Genomic DNA, 19,506 nt, shown 5'->3' on the forward strand with positions numbered 1-19,506 from the left:
AATAAGTATAAATTGGTCACTCACAAATCACAGCATAAAAAAATCAAATTCTTCATTTTCCTAATGGAACTTCATTTTCTTTATGAGTATTTGGTTGATGAAATGTGTGAAAATGAGTAGTAGTCACCTGCAAAAGCAGCAGGGGAAGGCAGTATCCTGGGGAGGGAGCCAGGTTTTCAATTAAAGTAAGAAGACGGCATATTTTCTGAAGAGATGTGGCTGCAGAGAAGTTTGCTGAGCATGGAATAAGAGTTCCAGAGAGCAAATATAAAAACCCAACAAGTGTCCGGGAGAAGAAAGCACAACTGCCTGAGGATAAGCCAGATGACCCAGGGGGCTATATGTGGAGCCGGGTCCAGGGACAGAGACGTGACGTAAGATAGAAAGAGCTGGCTTGAAGCTTCCAAGATGGGCTCTGGTCTTACCATTTTGAACACAGCAGACTGTGGGTTTTACACAGGATCCCAGGTATGTTAGAGAAGGCCAGCCTTCTTACTTCCACTGTACAACTGTGAGAAAGTTACTTTAAACGTCTCCAAGCCTCGGGGTTTTTTCTGTAAAGTGAAGAGAATACTGCCAACTTCATAAACGTATGATGACGAAACAATACAAGTAAACTGCTTAATACAGGGCCTGATACACTTTAGTGCGCAATACGCTTTTTGGTTTAATGGCTTTTGTTCTTGACGTGGTCCTCCCAAGAAACCGTAACCAGGTATGTGGGAGGCAAGGCTGGTCAGTCCCACTGCCTCCCATCTGTGGTGAAGGCAGCTGTGCTCAGTAGAGGATGAAAGCACTCAGAACGTTCTTGCTGATCTGACCAGAGTTCCACTCAGATAACACTGACCATTAAGCGGTTTACTGAATACAAATACCGCTTTGCCTCAGGTAACTTCTGTCTCGTACCTCTGCTAGACTGCAGGCTCTTGGAGGACGTGCTCCTGACTTACTCGTGTCCCCCACAGGGTCTAGTATTTGTCAGACACTCTGAATGGCTGCTGAATGACTATCCATACAGGGATAAAGGCAAAGTCCCACACCTCAGAGATGTTCACTCCAGAGGCTACATTTTGCACAAAATCTCTTCTTTTGTTAAATAACTTCTATGCTAGTTTTCTAAAAGATGCTTAGATTTTATAAACTGTCATTTTCAGATTTAAGATTAAGTATCAATCAACAAAAAGCTGACAATCTAAAAAAAGTCCCAGATATTTAGTAAATAGGCATTTTTATTTACGTTATTCACTATTTTTAGGAGGACAAACTATCCAGAAATGTTGTATAAACAAGTTAACAATCAAGTTGAAAAGACAATTTGAGCAAATAATTCACTTAAAAGCATCACATTTTTCTCAAAAAATCTAGCCCCTTGTTTTACATTTGTTGAATACCTATAATTTTCTAGTTGATGCTAAAAAAAAACGCTTAAGCAAAATAAGATTCTGCGTTTTAAGACCATATATTCCAGCTTAGTTAGACATGTGAATGCAGAACGGCTGCAAATTAAATTCCAGTATCCATCCTCACTCCCTGGTTCCTTCACCCATCTCTGTCTCTCTCAGCCAAAGACACAGATTCTCTTCCAACAGAAGCTGGACTTTACATTGTACCTAATACATCATGGGGTCTGGAAGTGATGCGGGCCTTCACCTAGCTGCCTAATGCTGCTTTCTAAAAAGTCAGACAACCGAGGTTCAACTCCTACCTCTTCTAGCAGCAGGGCCCAGGGCAAGTCACTTAAACTCTCTAATGCTCAACTTCCTCATAAAGTCTAATAACCTCACAGGGTATGGTAAGAATTGAATTAAATATCATAAGAAAATAACACGAAATCGTTGCTTAAAAATGGTATTTACTGTTAACCATTCCAAATCATTATTCTTCCCCCATAATGAAAACAGCCTCTTGCTTTATTACTTAGCTTTATCACTCACTCCACCTGCCTCATCAGAGTAACAAACCAGGCTCCCAGTCACTGCCCACTTTAGAATAAATTTAGCCATGGGACTCGCAAATCCTCCTATCCCAACTCTGCCATTATCTTTGGAGATTTCAAAAATGCATGTAGAATCCAAAAGACCAGACTTAAAGTTCTTTGGGATTCCTAACTCTAAGAACCTCACTCACCCATAAACATTCTCAAGACTGTGCCCTGGATCTTTTTATAACTTAGTCCATCTTAGAAATCTTCATATAGCTCCCTCTCATGCTACAACTCCTTGTGTTATCCCTCAACCACTGGCCATTATCTACATTACACACCGATGGTCCTCTCAATTCCTAAGTTTTCCTTTATCTATTAGCTCCATCCTAAACCTCACTTCCTTCCCCCTGCAGCACACCAGGGTAGATTAACTGAAGTATTCTCTATCAAAGCTCTTTAAGTCTCTTAAATCCCAGTTCTGCTACACCTCTCAGGCAAAACTCAGACTCTGGATTAATCCTTTAATAACATGCCTTTTCTCCTACATTTGGTGAACAATGGTCCTCTCCACAGTACGGCAGGACTTTGCAGAAAACTGCGCAGCATTCAAACTGATACCAAATATCACATCTAAATTCCTCCTGGGACAACCACACATCTCACTGATCCTTTCACTTGAATCTGGTTAGCTATTTTCTCCTCCTTCCCACCGCAGCTATTCTAAATGTTTTCTATTCTGCTTAAGGCCCCAGTCACTCATGATTTTAATAATCACCTATATGAGGGGAGATTACTACACTTCCCCTCATATTTAGTAATCTCTCCTCAACTCCCTCGCAACACGTGCTACAGAGAATCTCACTTGGTGAAGCACTGAAGTCCCACACTAACAGCCACGAGTCAACTTGAAGCTGGAGCCTCCAGACCCAGTTAAGTCTTCAGAGTGGCTGCAACCGCACGAGAAGCCCCGAGCCAGAGCCACCCAGCTAAGTGACACCTGGATTCCTGGACCTCAGAAACTGGGAGATAATAAACGTTTGTTGTCTTAAGACGCTAAATTTGGAGGTAATGTGTTACACAACAATAGATGTCCTTCCTATATTCCTATCTCAGTTGACATCAATCAACATCTATCTAGTTGCTCATTCATTCATTTAACCATTATTTGAGTACTTACTATGTGACAGAGACCTGTTATCCTCAATCTTCCCTACAATAAACTGTCATAAAATCTTTACAAGTTTATCTCCAAAACGTTTCTCCAATCTGCCCCTCATATTTGAGATTTCCCAAATCACCTCTTTCCCTCTCTCACCATAGTCCTAATTCAGGCCCTCACAATTCTCACCAATACTATATTACAATAGACTCCCAATTAGTTTCCTTGATTCTCATCTGTCCCTGTCAAGTGTGATCTATTTCAGACACAGAGAAACAGCACATACACAAGAGTTACGGTGGCAGGACCAGGAGGAAGTTCTCTCAAGGATTAGATGACTCTGTAGTCTTTGTACACAAGTAACTTAGGCTTGATAGTCTTCATAGTTTTAGTAAAATAGAAAGTAGCTGACCTACTCAATATGTATACAGAAAGAGGAGAGGATACAACTGTGGACAATTCAGAGACGGCCACATGGCACAGCGCAGCCATACTGAGTTACGTGATGTTGATTAGATAACACTGGGTTACATGATGTTGTAGAGCAATAGAAGTCCATGCACTGGTTCCCTGTTGCTACTGTAACAATTTATAACAAAGTTAGTGACTTCAAGCAACACAAATTTATTAATCTTATAACTATGAAGGTCAGAAGTCTGAAAAGAGGCTCTTGGAGAGTATCTGTTTCCCTGCTGTTTCCAGCTTCTAGAGGTCACGCATTCCTGGGCTCGTGGTCCCCTTCCATCTTCAGCGCCAGCAATGGCTGTCAAGTCTTTCTCACACCCCATCACTCTCACACTGACTCTCCGGCCTCCCTCTTTTGCTCAGCAGAATCCTTGTGATTATACTGCCCCATCCAAATAACCAAGGATAATCTCCATTTCAAGATCCTCAACTTAATGATACCCGTAAATGTAATGTAACATATTCACAGGTCCCAGGGATTAGGACGGGGACGTCTTGGAGGTGGGGGGAGGATGGCAGTATTCTGCCATGGTCCAGTCCCAGAATCTGCTCTAGCGATGTTCCACAATCCAGAAATACAAACAGAGAAAACAAATAGCAGGTGTGACGCAGGACTGAAGGTTAAAAATATGTAGAGTCCTAAAGAGCAATATTAAAGGGACAGGCTTGGCTTCAGATCAAATTCTTATTTTTTTCTATAGCAGTTAACTTTGCTAATTCCTTCATGACCACAGAGTAGTCTTATCTGGGCTCCTTTTTCACCAGTATTTTCTGATTATCACCAGGAGATTGGGACAAGAAAGCCTGTACCGATCTGAACATACCTTACAATTAACAACATTGAAAGTGCACATTCTTCTAGGTCATTTAAGGAAGATATATGTCAGAATAGAAACCAGTAAGACTAATTATCTGCCAAAGACATTCTATATTTGAATAAATAGTTTTTAAGAGTTTTCTGTATGTTGCATGAAGTCAACCCAGAAACATCCAACCAATTGTGCTGTAGTCTCAGTGAGTAAAAGATTTCTAGTTATCTTTAGGTGCCTAGACAAAGGCTTTTAACAAAACCAACTCCCACACTGACAGTTTGTGCTGGAAAGAAAGTAACTGTAACTGCAAACATTTTAAGCAAATGATGACTATAAAAAATAAGGCTTTGTTTTACTTAAATTAAGTCAACATTATATTTTTAAAGGGTTCTCTCCATGCCATGAAATAATTTATACATTTCCTTTTTCTGACCTAGGGCAATATGGTAGATCCAAGTTCAGGTTATGCAGATTACAATTTACATACAAGGAGAGAATCTGATTGTAATTTTATCCCATGCTTATGATTGCAGGGTGGCTGCTAGGTGATTGGCAACTCACACAAAAGATGAGTATTCCCATCCCCACCATCCCTTCCAGCCCTCTCATCTAAGGGTATTTAGGGAAATATTAAGTCAAACTCACACTCACATGAGGGTGTTTAGGGTGTAATAAGAGTCATAGTCATACAGGCCCATGACAACATCTGACAAACCAGAGCAGGACTAAGTAAACAGCAGATGCAAAGTTCTACATCCATTTTTAGATACACTAGATCCTCGTTATTCATGGATTCCATATTTCCAAATTCGGCTACTTGCTAAAATTTACATGTAACCTCAAAATCTAACACAATATGTTAGACAAGCTTTATTCAGGCATGAATGATAGTGCTGTTTGCTGTGAGTACTCTGTTAATGAATCAACAATATGTATTAAGTAAAGTGTCATTAAACAGAAATACACGTAAAACAAGGTTATGTCTTGATGGCTTGATGAAAATGTGACCACAGGGTGTTAGGACCATAACCCCGTATTTCCCCTATATAACTTCATAGAATATAACTACCTCAAATAATGACAGTCAAATGTATTTTGTTGTCCGTCCAACCTTTACTTTTGATAGCTGTGGTCCCTAATAATGTAGAATATATCCCCATCAGAGGAGAAAATATATACAAAAACAAATACGTTAGAGACAATGTCAGCAGAGGCTGACCAAATGGGAGAGGCCAGGAGAGTGGGTACAAATCGACATTTATTGACCTCCTCTCCTACACAAATTACCTTATTTCATCTTTACAGTAATTCTATGAAATAAGCTTTGTTATTCTTATTTTACAGATGATGAAGCTGAGGCTCTGAGAAGTTAAAACACTTACTAAAGGTCACAGCCTAGTAAGTGGTGAAACAGAAATTCAAACTGGGGTCTGTCTAACCCACTGAACCACACCTCTGACCCGTATGGCAGGCACTGCTGCCTTATTGGGCCAGTGGCTCTGGGAACGTCACTCTCTGGCCCACAACCTAGACACCAAAACCCAAAACATACCGATTAACTCCTGGGACTCAAAAAACCGAAATTTCCCTCATCCCCTTTACCCCTGGTCATTACAAAGGTTTGTAACCAGAGAATGTGTCAACCTTATTCTTTAAATTATTCTCAAAAGCCTTATTAAAGAAGAAGTTGAAAGGTATTAGCATAGTTTCTCTAAGAAAATTATATATATATATATTCTACTCAAAACAAACCAAACAGAAAAAGCTGTCAATAATTAAACATTTAAAATTTGTCATATTAAACTAATCTCTTGATTAAAATGTTCACCTACTTTATTCTGGTCACATTTTCTCAAAAGTCTATAGAAGTTAGATAGCCTCATCCAGCAGAGGGCAGACAGCAGAAGCAAGAAGAACTACAATCCTGCAGCCTGTGGAACAAAACCGACATTCACAGAAAGACAGACAAGATGAAAAGGCAGAGGGCTATGTACCAGAAGAAGGAACAAGATAAACCCCCCAAAACAACTAAAGAAGTGGAGATAGGTAACCTTCCAGAAAGAGAATTAAGAATAATGATAGTGAAGATGATCCAGGATCTCAGAAAAAGAATGGAGGCAAAGATCAAGAAGATTCAAGAAATGTTTAACAAAGACCTAGAAGAATTAAAGAACAAACAAACAGAGATCACAATACAATAACTGAAATGAAAACTACACTAGAAGGAATCAATAGCAGAATAACTGAGGTAGGAGAATGGATAAGTGACCTGGAAGACAGAATGGTGGAATTCACTGCTGCGGAACAGAATAAAGAAAAAAGAATGAAAAGAAATGAAGACAGCCTAAGAGACCTCTGGGACAACATTACATGCAACAACATATGCATTACAGGGGTCCCAGAAGGAGAAGAGAGAGAGAAAGGACCTGAGAAAATATTTGAAGAGATTATACTGAAAAACTTCCCTAACATGGGAAAGGAAATAGCCACCCAAGTCCAGGAAGCACAGAGAGTCCCAGGCAGGATAAATACAAGGAGAAACACGCCGAGACATATAGTAATCAAATTGACAAAAATTAAAGACACAGAAAAATTATTAAAAGCAACAAGGGAAAAAATGACAAATAACATACAAGGGAACTCCCATAAGGTTAACAGCTGATTTCTCAGCAGAAACTCTACAAGCCAGAAGGGAGTGGCATGATATACTTAAAGTAATGAAAGGGAAGAACCTACAACCAAGATTACTCTACCCTGCAAGGATCTCATTCAGATTCAATAGAGGTATCAAAAGCTTTAGAGACAAGCAAAAGCTAAGAGAATTCAGCACCACCAAACCAGGTCTACAACAAATGCTAAAGGAACTTCTCTAAGTGGGAGGAAACACAAGAGAAGAAAAGGACCTACAAAAACAAACCCAAAACAATTAAGAAAATGGTCATAGGAAATACATATCGACAATTACCTTAAATGTGAATGGATTAAATTCTCTAACCAAAAGACACAGGCTTTATGAATGGATACAAAAACAAGACCCATGTATATGCTGTCTACAAGAGACCCACTTCAGACCTAGGGACACATACAGACTGAAAGTGAGGGGATGGAAAAAGATATTTCATGCAAATGGAAATCAAAAGAAAGCTGGAGTAGCAATTCTCATATCAGACAAAATAGACTTTAAAATAAAGAATGTTACAAGAGACAAGGAAGGACACTACATAATGATCAAGGCATCAATCCAAGAAGAAGACATAACAATTATAAATATACACGCACCCAACAAAGGAGCACTGCAATACATAAGGCAACAGCTATAAAAGAGGCTAACAGCTATAAAAGAGGAAATCGACAGTAACACAATACTAGTGGGGGACTTCAACACCTCACTTACACCAATGGACAGATCATCCAAACAGAAAATTAATAAGGAAACACAAGCTTTAAATGACACAACAGACTAGATAGATTTAATTGATATTTATAGGACATTCCATCCAAAAAACAGCAGATTACACTTTCTTCTCAAGTGCGCACGAAACATTCTCTGGGATAGATCACACCTTGGTTCACAAATCAAGCCCAAGTAAATTTAAGAAAACTGAAATCATATCAAGCATCTTTTCTGACCACAACACTATGAAATCAGTAATGAATTACAGGGGAAAAAAATGTAAAAAACACAAACACGTGGAGGCTAAACAATACGTTACTAAATAACCAAGAGATCACTGAAGAAATCAAAGAGGAAATCAAAAAATATCTAGAAACAAATAACAATGAAAACACGACAATCCAAAACCTACGGGATGCAGCAAAAGCAGTTCTAAGAGGGAAGTTTATAGCTCTACAAGCCTACCTCAAGAAACAAGAAAAATCTCAAATAAACAATCTAAATTTACACCTACAGGAACTAGAGAAAGAAGAACAAACAAAACCCAAAGTTAGCAGAAGGAAAGAAATCATAAAGATCAGACCAGAAATAAATGAAATAGAAACAAAGAAAACAATAGCAAAGATCAATAAAACTAAAAGCTGGTTCTTTGAGAAGATAAACAAAATTGATAAACCATTAGCCAGACTCATCAAGCAGAAGAGGGAGAGGACTCAAATCAATAAAATTAGAAATGAAAAAGGAGAAGTTACAACAGACACCGCAGAAATACAGATCATCCTAAGAGACTACTACAAGCAACTCTATGCCAATAAAATGGACAACCTGGAAGAAATGGACAAATTCTTAGAAAGGTATAACTTTCCAAGACTGAACCAGGAAGAAATAGAAAATATGAATAGACCAATCACAAGTAATGAAATTGAAACCGTGATTAAAAATCTTCCAACAGGGCTTCCCTGGTGGCACAGTGGTTGAGAGTCCGCCTGCCGATGCAGGGGACACGGGTTCGTGCCCCGGTCCGGGAAGATCCCACATGCCGCGGAGCATCTGGGCCCGTGAGCCATGGCCGCTGAGCCTGCGCATCCAGAGCCTGTGCTCCACAACGGGAGAGGCCACAGCAGTGAGACGCCCGCGTACCGCAAAACAAACAAACAAACAAAAAATCTTCCAACAAACAGAAGTCCAGGACCAGATGGCTTCACAGGTGAATTCTATCAAACATTTAGACAAGAGCTAACAACCATCCTTCTCAAACTCTTCCAAAAAACTGCAGAGGAAGGAACACTCCCAAACTCATTCTATGAGGCCACCATCACCCTGATACCAAAACCAGACAAAGACACTACAAAAAAAGAAAATTACAGACCAATATCACTGATGAATATAAATGCAAAAATCCTCAACAAAATACTAGCAAACAGAATCCAAGAACACATTAAAAGGATCATATACCGTGAACAAGTGGGATTTCTCCCAGGGATGCAAGGATTCCTCAATATACGCAAATCAATCAATGTGATACATCATATTAACAAATTGAAGAATAAAAGCCACACGATCATCTCAATCGATGCAGAAAAAGCTTTTGAGAAAATTCAACACCCATTTATGATAAAAACTCTCCAGAAAGTGGGCACAGAGGGAACCTACCTCAACATAATAAAGGCCATATATGACAAACCCACAGCAAACATCATTCTCAATGGTGAAAAACTGAAAGCATTTCCTCTAAGATCAGGAACAAGACAAGGATGTCCACTCTCTCCACTATTATTCAACATAGTTTTGGAAGTCCTAGCCACGGCAATCAGAGAAGAAAAAGAAATAAAAGGAATACAAACTGGAAAAGAAGTAAAACTGTCACTGTTTGCAGATGACATGATACTATACATAGAGAATCCTAAAGATGCCACCAGAAAACTACTAGAGCTAATCAATGAATTTGGTAAAGTTGCAGGATACAAAATTAATGCATAGAAATCTCTTGCATTCCTATATACTAATGATGAAAAATCTGAAAGAAAAATTAAGGAAACACTCCCATTTATGATTGCAACAAAAAGAATAAAATACCTAGGAATAAACCTACCTAAGGAGACAAAAGACCTGTATGCAGAAAACTATAAGACACTGACGAAAGAAATTAAAGATGATACCAAAAGATGGAGAGATATACCATGTTCTTGAATTGTAAGAATCAATATTGTGAAAATGACTATACTGCCCCAAGCGAGCTACAGATTTAGTGCAATCCCTATCAAATTACCAATGGCATTTTTTACAGAACTAGAACAAAAAAATCTTAAAATTTGTATAGAGACACAAAAGACCCCGAATAGCCAAAGCAGTCTTGAAGGAAAAAAGCGGAGCTGGAGGAATCAGACTCCCTGACTTCAGACTATACTACAAATCTACAGTAATCAAGACAATATGGTACTGGCACAAAAACAGAAATATAGATCAATGGGACAAGATAGAAAGTCCAGAGATAAACCCACACACATATGGTCAATTAATCTATGACAAAGGAGGCAAGGATATACAATGAAGAAAAGACAGTCTTTTCAATATGTGGTGCTGGGAAAACTGGACAACTACATGTAAAACAATGAAATTAGAACACTCCCTAACACCATACACAAAAATAAAATCAAAATGGATTCGAGACCTAAATGTAAGACCGGACATTATAAAACTCTTAGAAGAAACTAGGAGGAAACCTCTTTGACATAAATCACAGCAAGATCTTTTTTGATCCACTTCCTAGAGTAATGGAAATAAAAACAAAAATTTAAAAATGAGACCTAATGAAACTTCACAGCTTTTGCACAGCAAAGGACACCATAAATAAGACCAAAAGATAACCCTCAGAATGGGCGAAAATATTTGCAAACGAATCAATGGACAAAGGATTAATCTCCAAAATATATAAACAACTCATGCAGCTCAATATTAAAAAAACAAACAACCCAATCCAAAAATGGGGAGACGACCTAAACAGACATTTCTCCAAAGAAGACATACAGATGGCCAAGAGGCACATGAAAAGCTGCTCAACATCACTAATTATTAGACAAATGCAAATCAAAACTACAATGAGGTATCACCTCACACCAGTTAGAATGGGCATCATCAGAACATCTACAAACAATAAATGCTGGGAAGGGTGTGGAGAAAAGGGAACCCTCTTGCACTGTTGGTGGGAATGTAAATTGATACAGCCACTATGGAGAACAGTATGGAGGTTCCTTAAAAAACTAAAAATAGAATTACCATATGATCCAGCAATCCCACTACTGGGCATATAACCAGAGAAAACCATAATTCAGAAAGACACATGCACCCCAATGTTCATTGCAGCACTATTTACAATAGTCAGGTCATGGAAGCAACCTAAATGCTCATCGACAGATGAATGGATAAAGAAGATGTGGTACATATATACAATGGAATATTTCTCTGTCATAAAAAGGAATGAAATTGGGTCATTTGCTGAGATGTGGATGGATCTAGAGACTGTCATACAGAGTGACATAAATCAGAAAGAGAAAACCAAATATCGTATATTAACTCATATATGTGGAACCTAGAAAAATGGTACAGATGAACCGGTTTGCAGAGCAGAAATTGAGACACAGAAGTAGAGAAAATACGTATGGACAGCAAGGGGGGAAAGCTGTGGTCGGGTGGGGATGGTGGTGTGATGAATTGGGCGATTGGGATTGACATGTATACACTGATGTGTATAAAGTTGATGACTAATAAGAACGTGCTGTTAAAAAAAAGTCTATAGAAAAAAATGAGAAAAATATATAGGCTAAATATATAGGCTAAAAACGGTACTATAAATTGATAGTATTAATTAATAGTGCCCAGCACAGTATCTTTCAAGGACTAGACAGTCAACAAAAGTTTACCAACCTTTTAGATCTACATGCTCTATTTTAGTCATATTTAAGTATATCTTCTCTTGTTGCTCTGAGTAGATCATTATATTAAACATACACGAATACACAACTTCCTCTCAAAATTGCTTGTATTTTGTCTACATAGTGCTTCACTAGGCAAAATATATAAGAATAGACAGGGGGCAAGGGGGGAGGAGGGATAAATTGGGAGACTGGGATTGACATATACATAGTACTATATATAAAACTGATAACTAATAAGAACCTACTGACTAGCACAGGGAACTCTACTTGATACTCTGTAATGGCCTATAAAGGAAAAGAATCTAAAAAAGAGTGGCGATATATATATATATATGTATAACAGATTCACTTTGCTGTACACCACACCTGAAAGTAACACAACACTGTAAGTCAACTATACTCCAATAAAAATTTTGAAAAGAAAAAAAATGAATAGAATACTATTTAGTGTTTTGGTTATGAAATGTTTTCTGAAAGAAATGAGATTCTGTTAAGACTGTGCTTAAGGGGCTTCGCCGGTGGCGCAGTGGTTGAGAGTCCGCCTGCCGATGCAGGGGACACGGGTTCGTGCCCCGGTCTGGGAAGATCCCACATGCCGCGGAGCCGCTGGGCCCGTGAGCCATGGTCGCTGAGCCTGCGCATCTGGAGCCTGTGCTCCGCAACAGGAGAGGCCACAACAGTGAGAGGCCCGCGTACAGAAAAAAAAAAAAAAAGACTGTGCTTAAGGAGAAACAGGATGCAAAATGCAAATACCTGTGAACACTCAGACACACATTTAGCAGAATAAACAAAATCTTTCCAACGGGAAAGCCCAATATCTAGAGTATGTAACTATCCAAACTCCGCACTTCATTTTATAAGGAAGAGAGACATGTCAAATAAAAAATGAAAGTAGGGCTTCCCTGGTGGCGCAGTGGTTGAGAGTCCGCCTGCCGATGCAGGGGACATGGGTTCGTGCCCTGGTCTGGGAAGATCCCACATGCCGCGGAGCGGCTGGGCCCGTGAGCCATGGCCGCTGAGCCTGCGCGTCCGGAGCCTGTGCTCCGCAACGGGAGAGGCCACAACAGTGAGAGGCCAGTGTACCGCAAAAAAAAAGAAAATAACAATTTATTCACAAATAAAGTTTCAGCATTTGGCAAAGGACTGGTATATGTCTGGCCTAATCTGTAAATATACTGATCATCAACAAGGACCTGGAAGTGATAAAGGACTCTACATAATTTATGAATGGTATGACTTGAATGTAAGTATATTATTTTGGAAGGCAGAAAATCATTAATCCCTATGGTTAACTTCTTGTTAACTGAAATAATTCATTATCCAACAATTTTGAATAGGGATTTATCTTTATATTTTACTAAAATTAGCAATTTTATTGATAATTTAAATATTAGTAATGCACTTTATGAACCAACATTTTATTTTCAAACCTTCTTAAACCTCAAAACAGAGATGTACATATATAGAAATACAGATTAGTAATTTTTAAAAGTCATTAAAATACTATCTCCCTTATAATAAATAAGGTGTTACCGCGTAGCTGAGTCTATTATCCGAATCCCAAGTATTATGGTTAATCACTAAGTCTTGTTTTTCCATCCACTATAGGTCCTTTGGTAGTCTCAGCCTCCCTTTATATCTCAAAATGACAGTAATAAAAGATATAGAACAAAAATTTTTCACATATTCAACTTCACCACTTTTTATACATTCTTGTTAAAGTTTTGGTAGCAAAGAAAGATGTAATCATTAATGAAATAAGTTTGAGGCCTACAAATGACAGTACTCACTGCTGTGGTTTAATAGAAAGCTAAAAATAAAAGGTTTATTTTCTAAAATATTTGCTCTGGTCTCAAATGTTAAGTATACCAAACTTAACTGACAATAACTGGTGATCCTCAACCTGCAAAGATTGGTGTTTCCAAAATTCATTTCTATATATTAATTGATTGACAGTCAGAGACTATTTTCCAAAATATTTTAAAGGACCGTTAAGTTATGGAGTTAAAGTAAAAAAAAAAAAAACTTTATGGCTCAGAGCACACCTGAAAGTTGTATTTTCCCCACATATTTATAAAAGTTTTTATTTAAAAAAAAACAAACACTGAATTCAGTTAGCAATTTTCTCCCATCTCTCCTCAGGTGTTTGTCTCCCAAAAGGGATGGGGGACACCAGTTCCAATAGACTCACTGTTGTTTTCATTCAAAAGTAGCCTGAAGGATAGAAACTTTCTCCGATGAAAAAACAAATATGGAATTAAGAATTTCTATTATTGGGCTTCCCTGGTGGCGCAGTGGTTGAGAGTCTGCCTGCCGATGCAGGGGACAGGGGTTCGTGCCCCGGTCCGGGAAGATCCCACGTGCCGCTCCCAGCGGAGCGGCTGGGCCCGTGAGCCATGGCCGCTGAGCCTACACGTCCGGAGCCTGTGCTCCGCAACGGGAGGGGCCACAACAGTGAGAGGCCCGCGTACCGCAAAAAAAAAAAAAAAAAAAAAGAATTTCTATTATTCACATCAATCCCATTTTCATGGCATAATATTCAAGTTTATTTGCTCACAGATAAAAGAGGTTTTTAATCTCATAACATAAATTGAAAGGGCAGAATAACAGTACTTTACCACTCTTACCCCACCCCCATTACCTCCTATTGTCATTTGGAAGTTAACTGGCTTTACAGACCCAGGTTACTCCATTCTCATCTCAAATTTAAGATACGAAAATTTCAGAAATACTCATAATTTTAAGAAAGCATAGAAATTTACTTATTAATTAAAATAAATAAATTGTTTCAATCAAATTTTGCTGAACCATTATCCTTCATACTACTTTTTTAGAGGTTGACAATTTAGAAGACAGCACAAGATTTTCATAAACAAATAAGACAGAGAGGGGTCAGGGGGAGAAAAATTGGAAAACTTCCAACATACTGCCCTCAGAAATGGGACTTAAGCAACAATCCAATTAAGAAAGCAAGCAGTCAAAAGAAAAATAATTAAAATAACCACATAGTAGTAACTTGGACACCAAGTATGACAGTATCTAAATCAACCTAATTAAAGAATTTTTAAAGTCTGGAACGACTGAAGCTGTTAATAAAAACATGAAAATATTATGACATTTATCTGAGAATATAAAAAAAATAGCTGTTACAAATCTACCAAAGCCACAGTCACAAACTGTACAACCCACATATCCAGAAACTGTGCAGTGTATGGAAGAGGCAGGCGGGTTTCACTCTCATCAGGTCTGTGATTCAAATGGTAAGCAAAACAGTTCCAACATGGGGAAAAAACCCCGTGGCCTCTTAGGAGCTGAGTGGGTAGTATTAGTTAGAAGGAAGGCATACACAGCAAAAAGACACCTGCTTGTATGGCTGCCCCTCTCCTAGACCATTCCAGAGACCTGGGTTCGAATCCAAGATCTGCCAGTGACAAGCTATATAGTCTTCAAATGACTTTACACCCTCAACTTCCATACCTGTAAAATGAGAGGGTTAGGCTGGTAAGAATCTATGGTTTCTTCCAGCTCTAAACCTTTTAACTCTAAAGGCAGTCGATTTATAAGTTTTTAGACAACTGATTAATAGCATATCATGCTTTTGTGCCCATTAGTAAAACACAGGAAATTAACTCAAACCACTCAGCTATGACCAAAAGATTACACCTACACCTAAGCTGCTGCATAACAGAATGACAAAGCTGCAATGTAACAAAGAAGGGAAAAAAAGATGCCACGTTTGGCATATGCCAAGCTGAAACAGTCCAAGTCATAACCAAAACTAAATATTATTATGAAACAGTATTTAGGTAATTCAAACAAACCAACTAGTGAGAACTCAGTTGAAGTTAACATAGAGAAAACAGAATTGTTTGAAAATTTCACTGGTTTTGGTATTATATAAACACATTCAGGTTTTGAATATAGTAAAAGCAGAGTTAATGTTAAATGATCAAAAGACTATTTTTGCATATTTGCTAAGAATCTGGCATATAAATTACCTTCCTTTTGAAATGATAAATAATATTTATATTTTAGACAAAGTGCTTTATGTTTTTATTTTTGCATCAAAAATAATAAAATAATATATAGCTTTTTGAAGCAGTTTAAGGGGAAGCCAAATATTTAAATATTTAAGAGTAATTTAACTCAGCTGAAATGATCTAGCATTAATCCAGAAGAGTAGCAGATACAACTCCTCAAAAATATTTACTGACTTACTCTACTATATAACAAAATTACGTGGTACATCATTATCTTCAATAAATATTTATTAAGCTTTTAAAACACTACGTGCAAAACATTCATATTAAGGTTACATGAAATATATAGTCTCTACAGCTGAGGAACTTACAGCCAAATTAGAGAAACAAAGTATATTTATAAACACAATAAATAGTGTGCAAATGTGTATTATTAAGTATCAAATAAGAAGTACAGACAATAAATGTTACAGTAATTCAGAGTAAGGCAAACCCAAAAAGGCCCAGGTTGGTCAGGGCAGTTCTTGGGAGGAGACACAGAAGTTTGGTATTAAAAGAAGACTTTTAAGAATGGTTTGATGCTAAGCACAGAGAACACAAAGCAACTGTTCCTGCTCTTTGCAACCTTATACCCAATCTTATACTAGTTACATCCGTACGTGATAACTGGACTAAACTATATCAAAAGTGCAACAACTGGGGCTTCCCTAGTGGCGCAGTGGTTGAGAGTCCGCCTGCCGATGCAGGGGACACGGGTTCGTGCCCCGGTCCAGGAAGATCCCACATGCCGCAGAGCGGCTGGGCCCGTGAGCCATGGCCGCTGAGCCTGTGGGTCCGGAGCCTGTGCTCCGCAACGGGAGAGGCCACAACAGTGAGAGGCCTGCGTACAGCAAAAAAAAAAAAAAAAAAAAAATGGTAGAGCAGGAGTCTTAACTCAAGACAGTGTGTCAGATTCCCAAGCCATGCTAACAATAACATTGAAGAGGTGAGTTCTGCTGACTCATTTCCAAAAGAAATAAAATCTTATTTTAATGGTTACCTTTATAATGTCTAATTTTGAAATACAAGCTATTGCCAAGCTCCAAACATAGTTCTATTAACAAACCTCTACTGGTGTGAATTTATTAATAAACTCTTCATGAGTGAAAACTCTATAAAGCAGATAGCAGTAAAATTTCTATCAGTCAATATATTACCCATGATATCATTCTTATGGTATTTACCATAAGTATATGTGACTATAAAATTGACAGTTTCCAAGTTGGTACCTAAAGCAAGCAGGTCTTATTGTATGTTTCAGAAACTGAAGGGTGTTGGCTGAAACACAGCCCTATTATCAGACTGTTCCAGTCTCCTGCATTGTCTTAGTAACAGAGGTTAAGAGACGGGGTGGGATATTTCAGTGTTAATCAGCGGTTCTCCACCTGCCCGTCCCTCCCCTGGGAACATTTGGCAACATAAATTGGCCTGGAGACATGTGTATTGTCACTACTGTGTGTGCATGTGGGGACTACAAGTAGAAGCTGCTAGGTAGCACCAGGGATGGTGCTAAACATCCTATAGTGCACAGGGCAGCCCTGCCCACTCCCAACAAGGAATTATTCAGTCTAAAATGTCAGTAGTGTCGAGGCTGAGAAACTCTAGTGTGAGATTAAATGTCTGAGGCACTTAGCAGAGAGGGTGGCGTGAGTGTTTAGAGACTGTAACTATAAACACTAAATCAGAGTCCAGTAATACTCAGGAAAGATTAGATATAGCACTCAAGCCGTGATGAGAGCGCTGGCAAGAGGGCAGCCTCCTGCTTTGTTAGGTTTGAGGTGGGTAGTGTAAAGAAAGTGATTGCAACTTCTAGTAGTACTCCAACATTTCACAGTTGTGATTTTTTTTTCTGATAAAAGAACAGGAAATTGAAAAAGTATAAGTAAAAAGAAAAGTAGTTTGCTGGAGAAAAAAGAAACTTCATTTGTTAAACTGTACACAGTTCCACTACCAGCTTACTGAGTGTTTCTATGACTTACAGCAGGGCCCTAGAGGGTTACAACCTAAAACAAAAATAATGGATGTTTTGGACACAATATAAGAGAAAATCAGAACAAATAAATATACATGTGCTTCATTCTGGACATCAGTATTCTAAAGACCAAACATGATCTCAGAAAGCCTGGCTTTTAGCTCCCAAATGTGTAAATGCTCTGATGGTATACTACTGTTCCTTCTTGGGCCTTCCTTTCTCTGAATTTGGGGACCCTCAGTCAAAAGAGAAAAAGTAAAAACTGGACACGTAGCAACCTCTGAGACAGTGCTGACATAAAACAAAAACCAAACACCAACAAGCAAAATTGCTTGAAGTTGAAAGAGTCGGACTTCAGAGGTTATCTAGTAGCAAACCCCACAATGCCAGCCTCTCTTCACATACCAACACTCCTAACAAGTGGTTAGCCAACTCTACTTAAACAAGGTCTATCACTTCTACTAGCTTTCAGAAACCACGAATCACTTCTCACGTAATGGGTATTGAAAGATTGCTCCTGAGCTCTAAAGAGAGCAATGTAATTGATCTAAGTTGCTCCTGCTTCACAGATACCAACTGTTTCTCATTATCAACATTTCCTTAAGCAGAAAAAAAAGCTCACCATCCAAAGACGATTCTAAACTACAATTGGCCAAATCTGCGGGCGTATTTGCCCTTTGACAATTATCTTCTGATAGACTGAAACATTTAAGTAAATGCAGACACATGATTCATCTAAAAAGCCTTGTTTGACATTCTGTCAGTATAAGGAATGACTCATTACATCCTGAAAATGGCACGCTAGGTATGTTTTATCCTCCTACATCGCTCAGCAGGATTTATTCTCCCCTTAACTACGTAACCAATGAAAGATACTGATGGAATTCGAAGACTCCGGATCATATTGGGTAAATACGGTACTGTACTTTATACAGTTACAGTAAAGCCTCGTGGAGCCTTGGCAGATGCACGAGAGCAAAACTAAAGTGATTTATTATTGTGCCGTAAAAGAAGTAAATCCTAATTTGTTCTGTGCTGGCTTACCCCAAAAGGGTAGCGGGGGGCAAGTCCCATAAACCCAGCTTTGCTGTCGGGTTTAATTTAGTTTAAATTAACGTCACCGGCGTTGCTCCAAAGTTTGAACGGTTACAGGAGGTAAGCCTCTGGCTGTTGCTTCCCCAAAACAGCCCCCTTTCAACTCGCCCCGGGCGCAGGGCGCGCAGTCTCCCAACCGGGCAGGTGGGCCCCGCGCGGCGTCTCCGCAGTGCCCACCCCGCAGCCGCTCCCTTACCTTGGTGAGCTGGGCGATTTTCTTGCTCATTTTCAGGTGCAAGTCCTGGCTGTAGTCCATGCAGTGCCCCGCCTGCTGCGCGGCGGCCGGCGAGGGCGCGAATTTGGCCGCCCCAGCCGCCGAGCCGCCGTAATAGTGCTGCTGCCAGCTCATGCCCGGGGTCGCCATCTTCCCAGCAGACCCCGGCCGGGGCACCGGTGCCCGCGCTCGGGGTGCGGCCCGCCGAGCAACGGCGACGGGGGCGCAGGAGCCGGGGCGGCCGCTTCCGGACCCGACACCCGGTGCCCGCCAGTCGCGGCCGCCCGCGCCACCCCGCCCGCGAACCCCGAGTCACCGCCGTCCAGGGACGGGGCTGCCCCGCCGGCCCGAAGCTGCGGGTGACACCGGCGCGGGGCAGATGCCCAGGGTGCGGCGGCGGCCCCGGGCCCTATCCGCTCTCACCCTCTCTTCAGCTCGCGCCTGGCGAGGGGAGACGTGGGCAGCGTGGCCCCGCAGGTCCCGCTCCCACCCGACACCCAGAGGGACAGCCGCCTAG

General features: G+C 39.8%; 1 protein-coding gene across 3 annotated transcripts in view; it reads right to left on the minus strand.

Moving 5' to 3' along the window:
• FAM184A (family with sequence similarity 184 member A) overlaps positions 1 to 19,279 on the minus strand; it is a 120,483-nt gene extending 101,204 nt beyond the window's left edge. For all 3 annotated transcript variants that reach the window (XR_013830837.1, XM_079939503.1, XM_079939502.1), the window contains exon 1: positions 18,972 to 19,279. Coding sequence is in view for 2 of the 3 variants with exons in the window: in XM_079939503.1 (XP_079795629.1) it covers positions 18,972 to 19,139 (168 nt within the window). In the remaining variant the exon portion in view is untranslated. The remainder of the gene's footprint in view (positions 1 to 18,971) is intronic.
• Between the last annotated feature and the right edge of the window lie 227 nt (positions 19,280 to 19,506).

The sequence above is a fragment of the Stenella coeruleoalba genome (assembly GCF_951394435.1).
Source record: "Stenella coeruleoalba genome assembly, chromosome: 12".
Classification (NCBI taxonomy): Eukaryota; Metazoa; Chordata; class Mammalia; order Artiodactyla; family Delphinidae; genus Stenella; species Stenella coeruleoalba.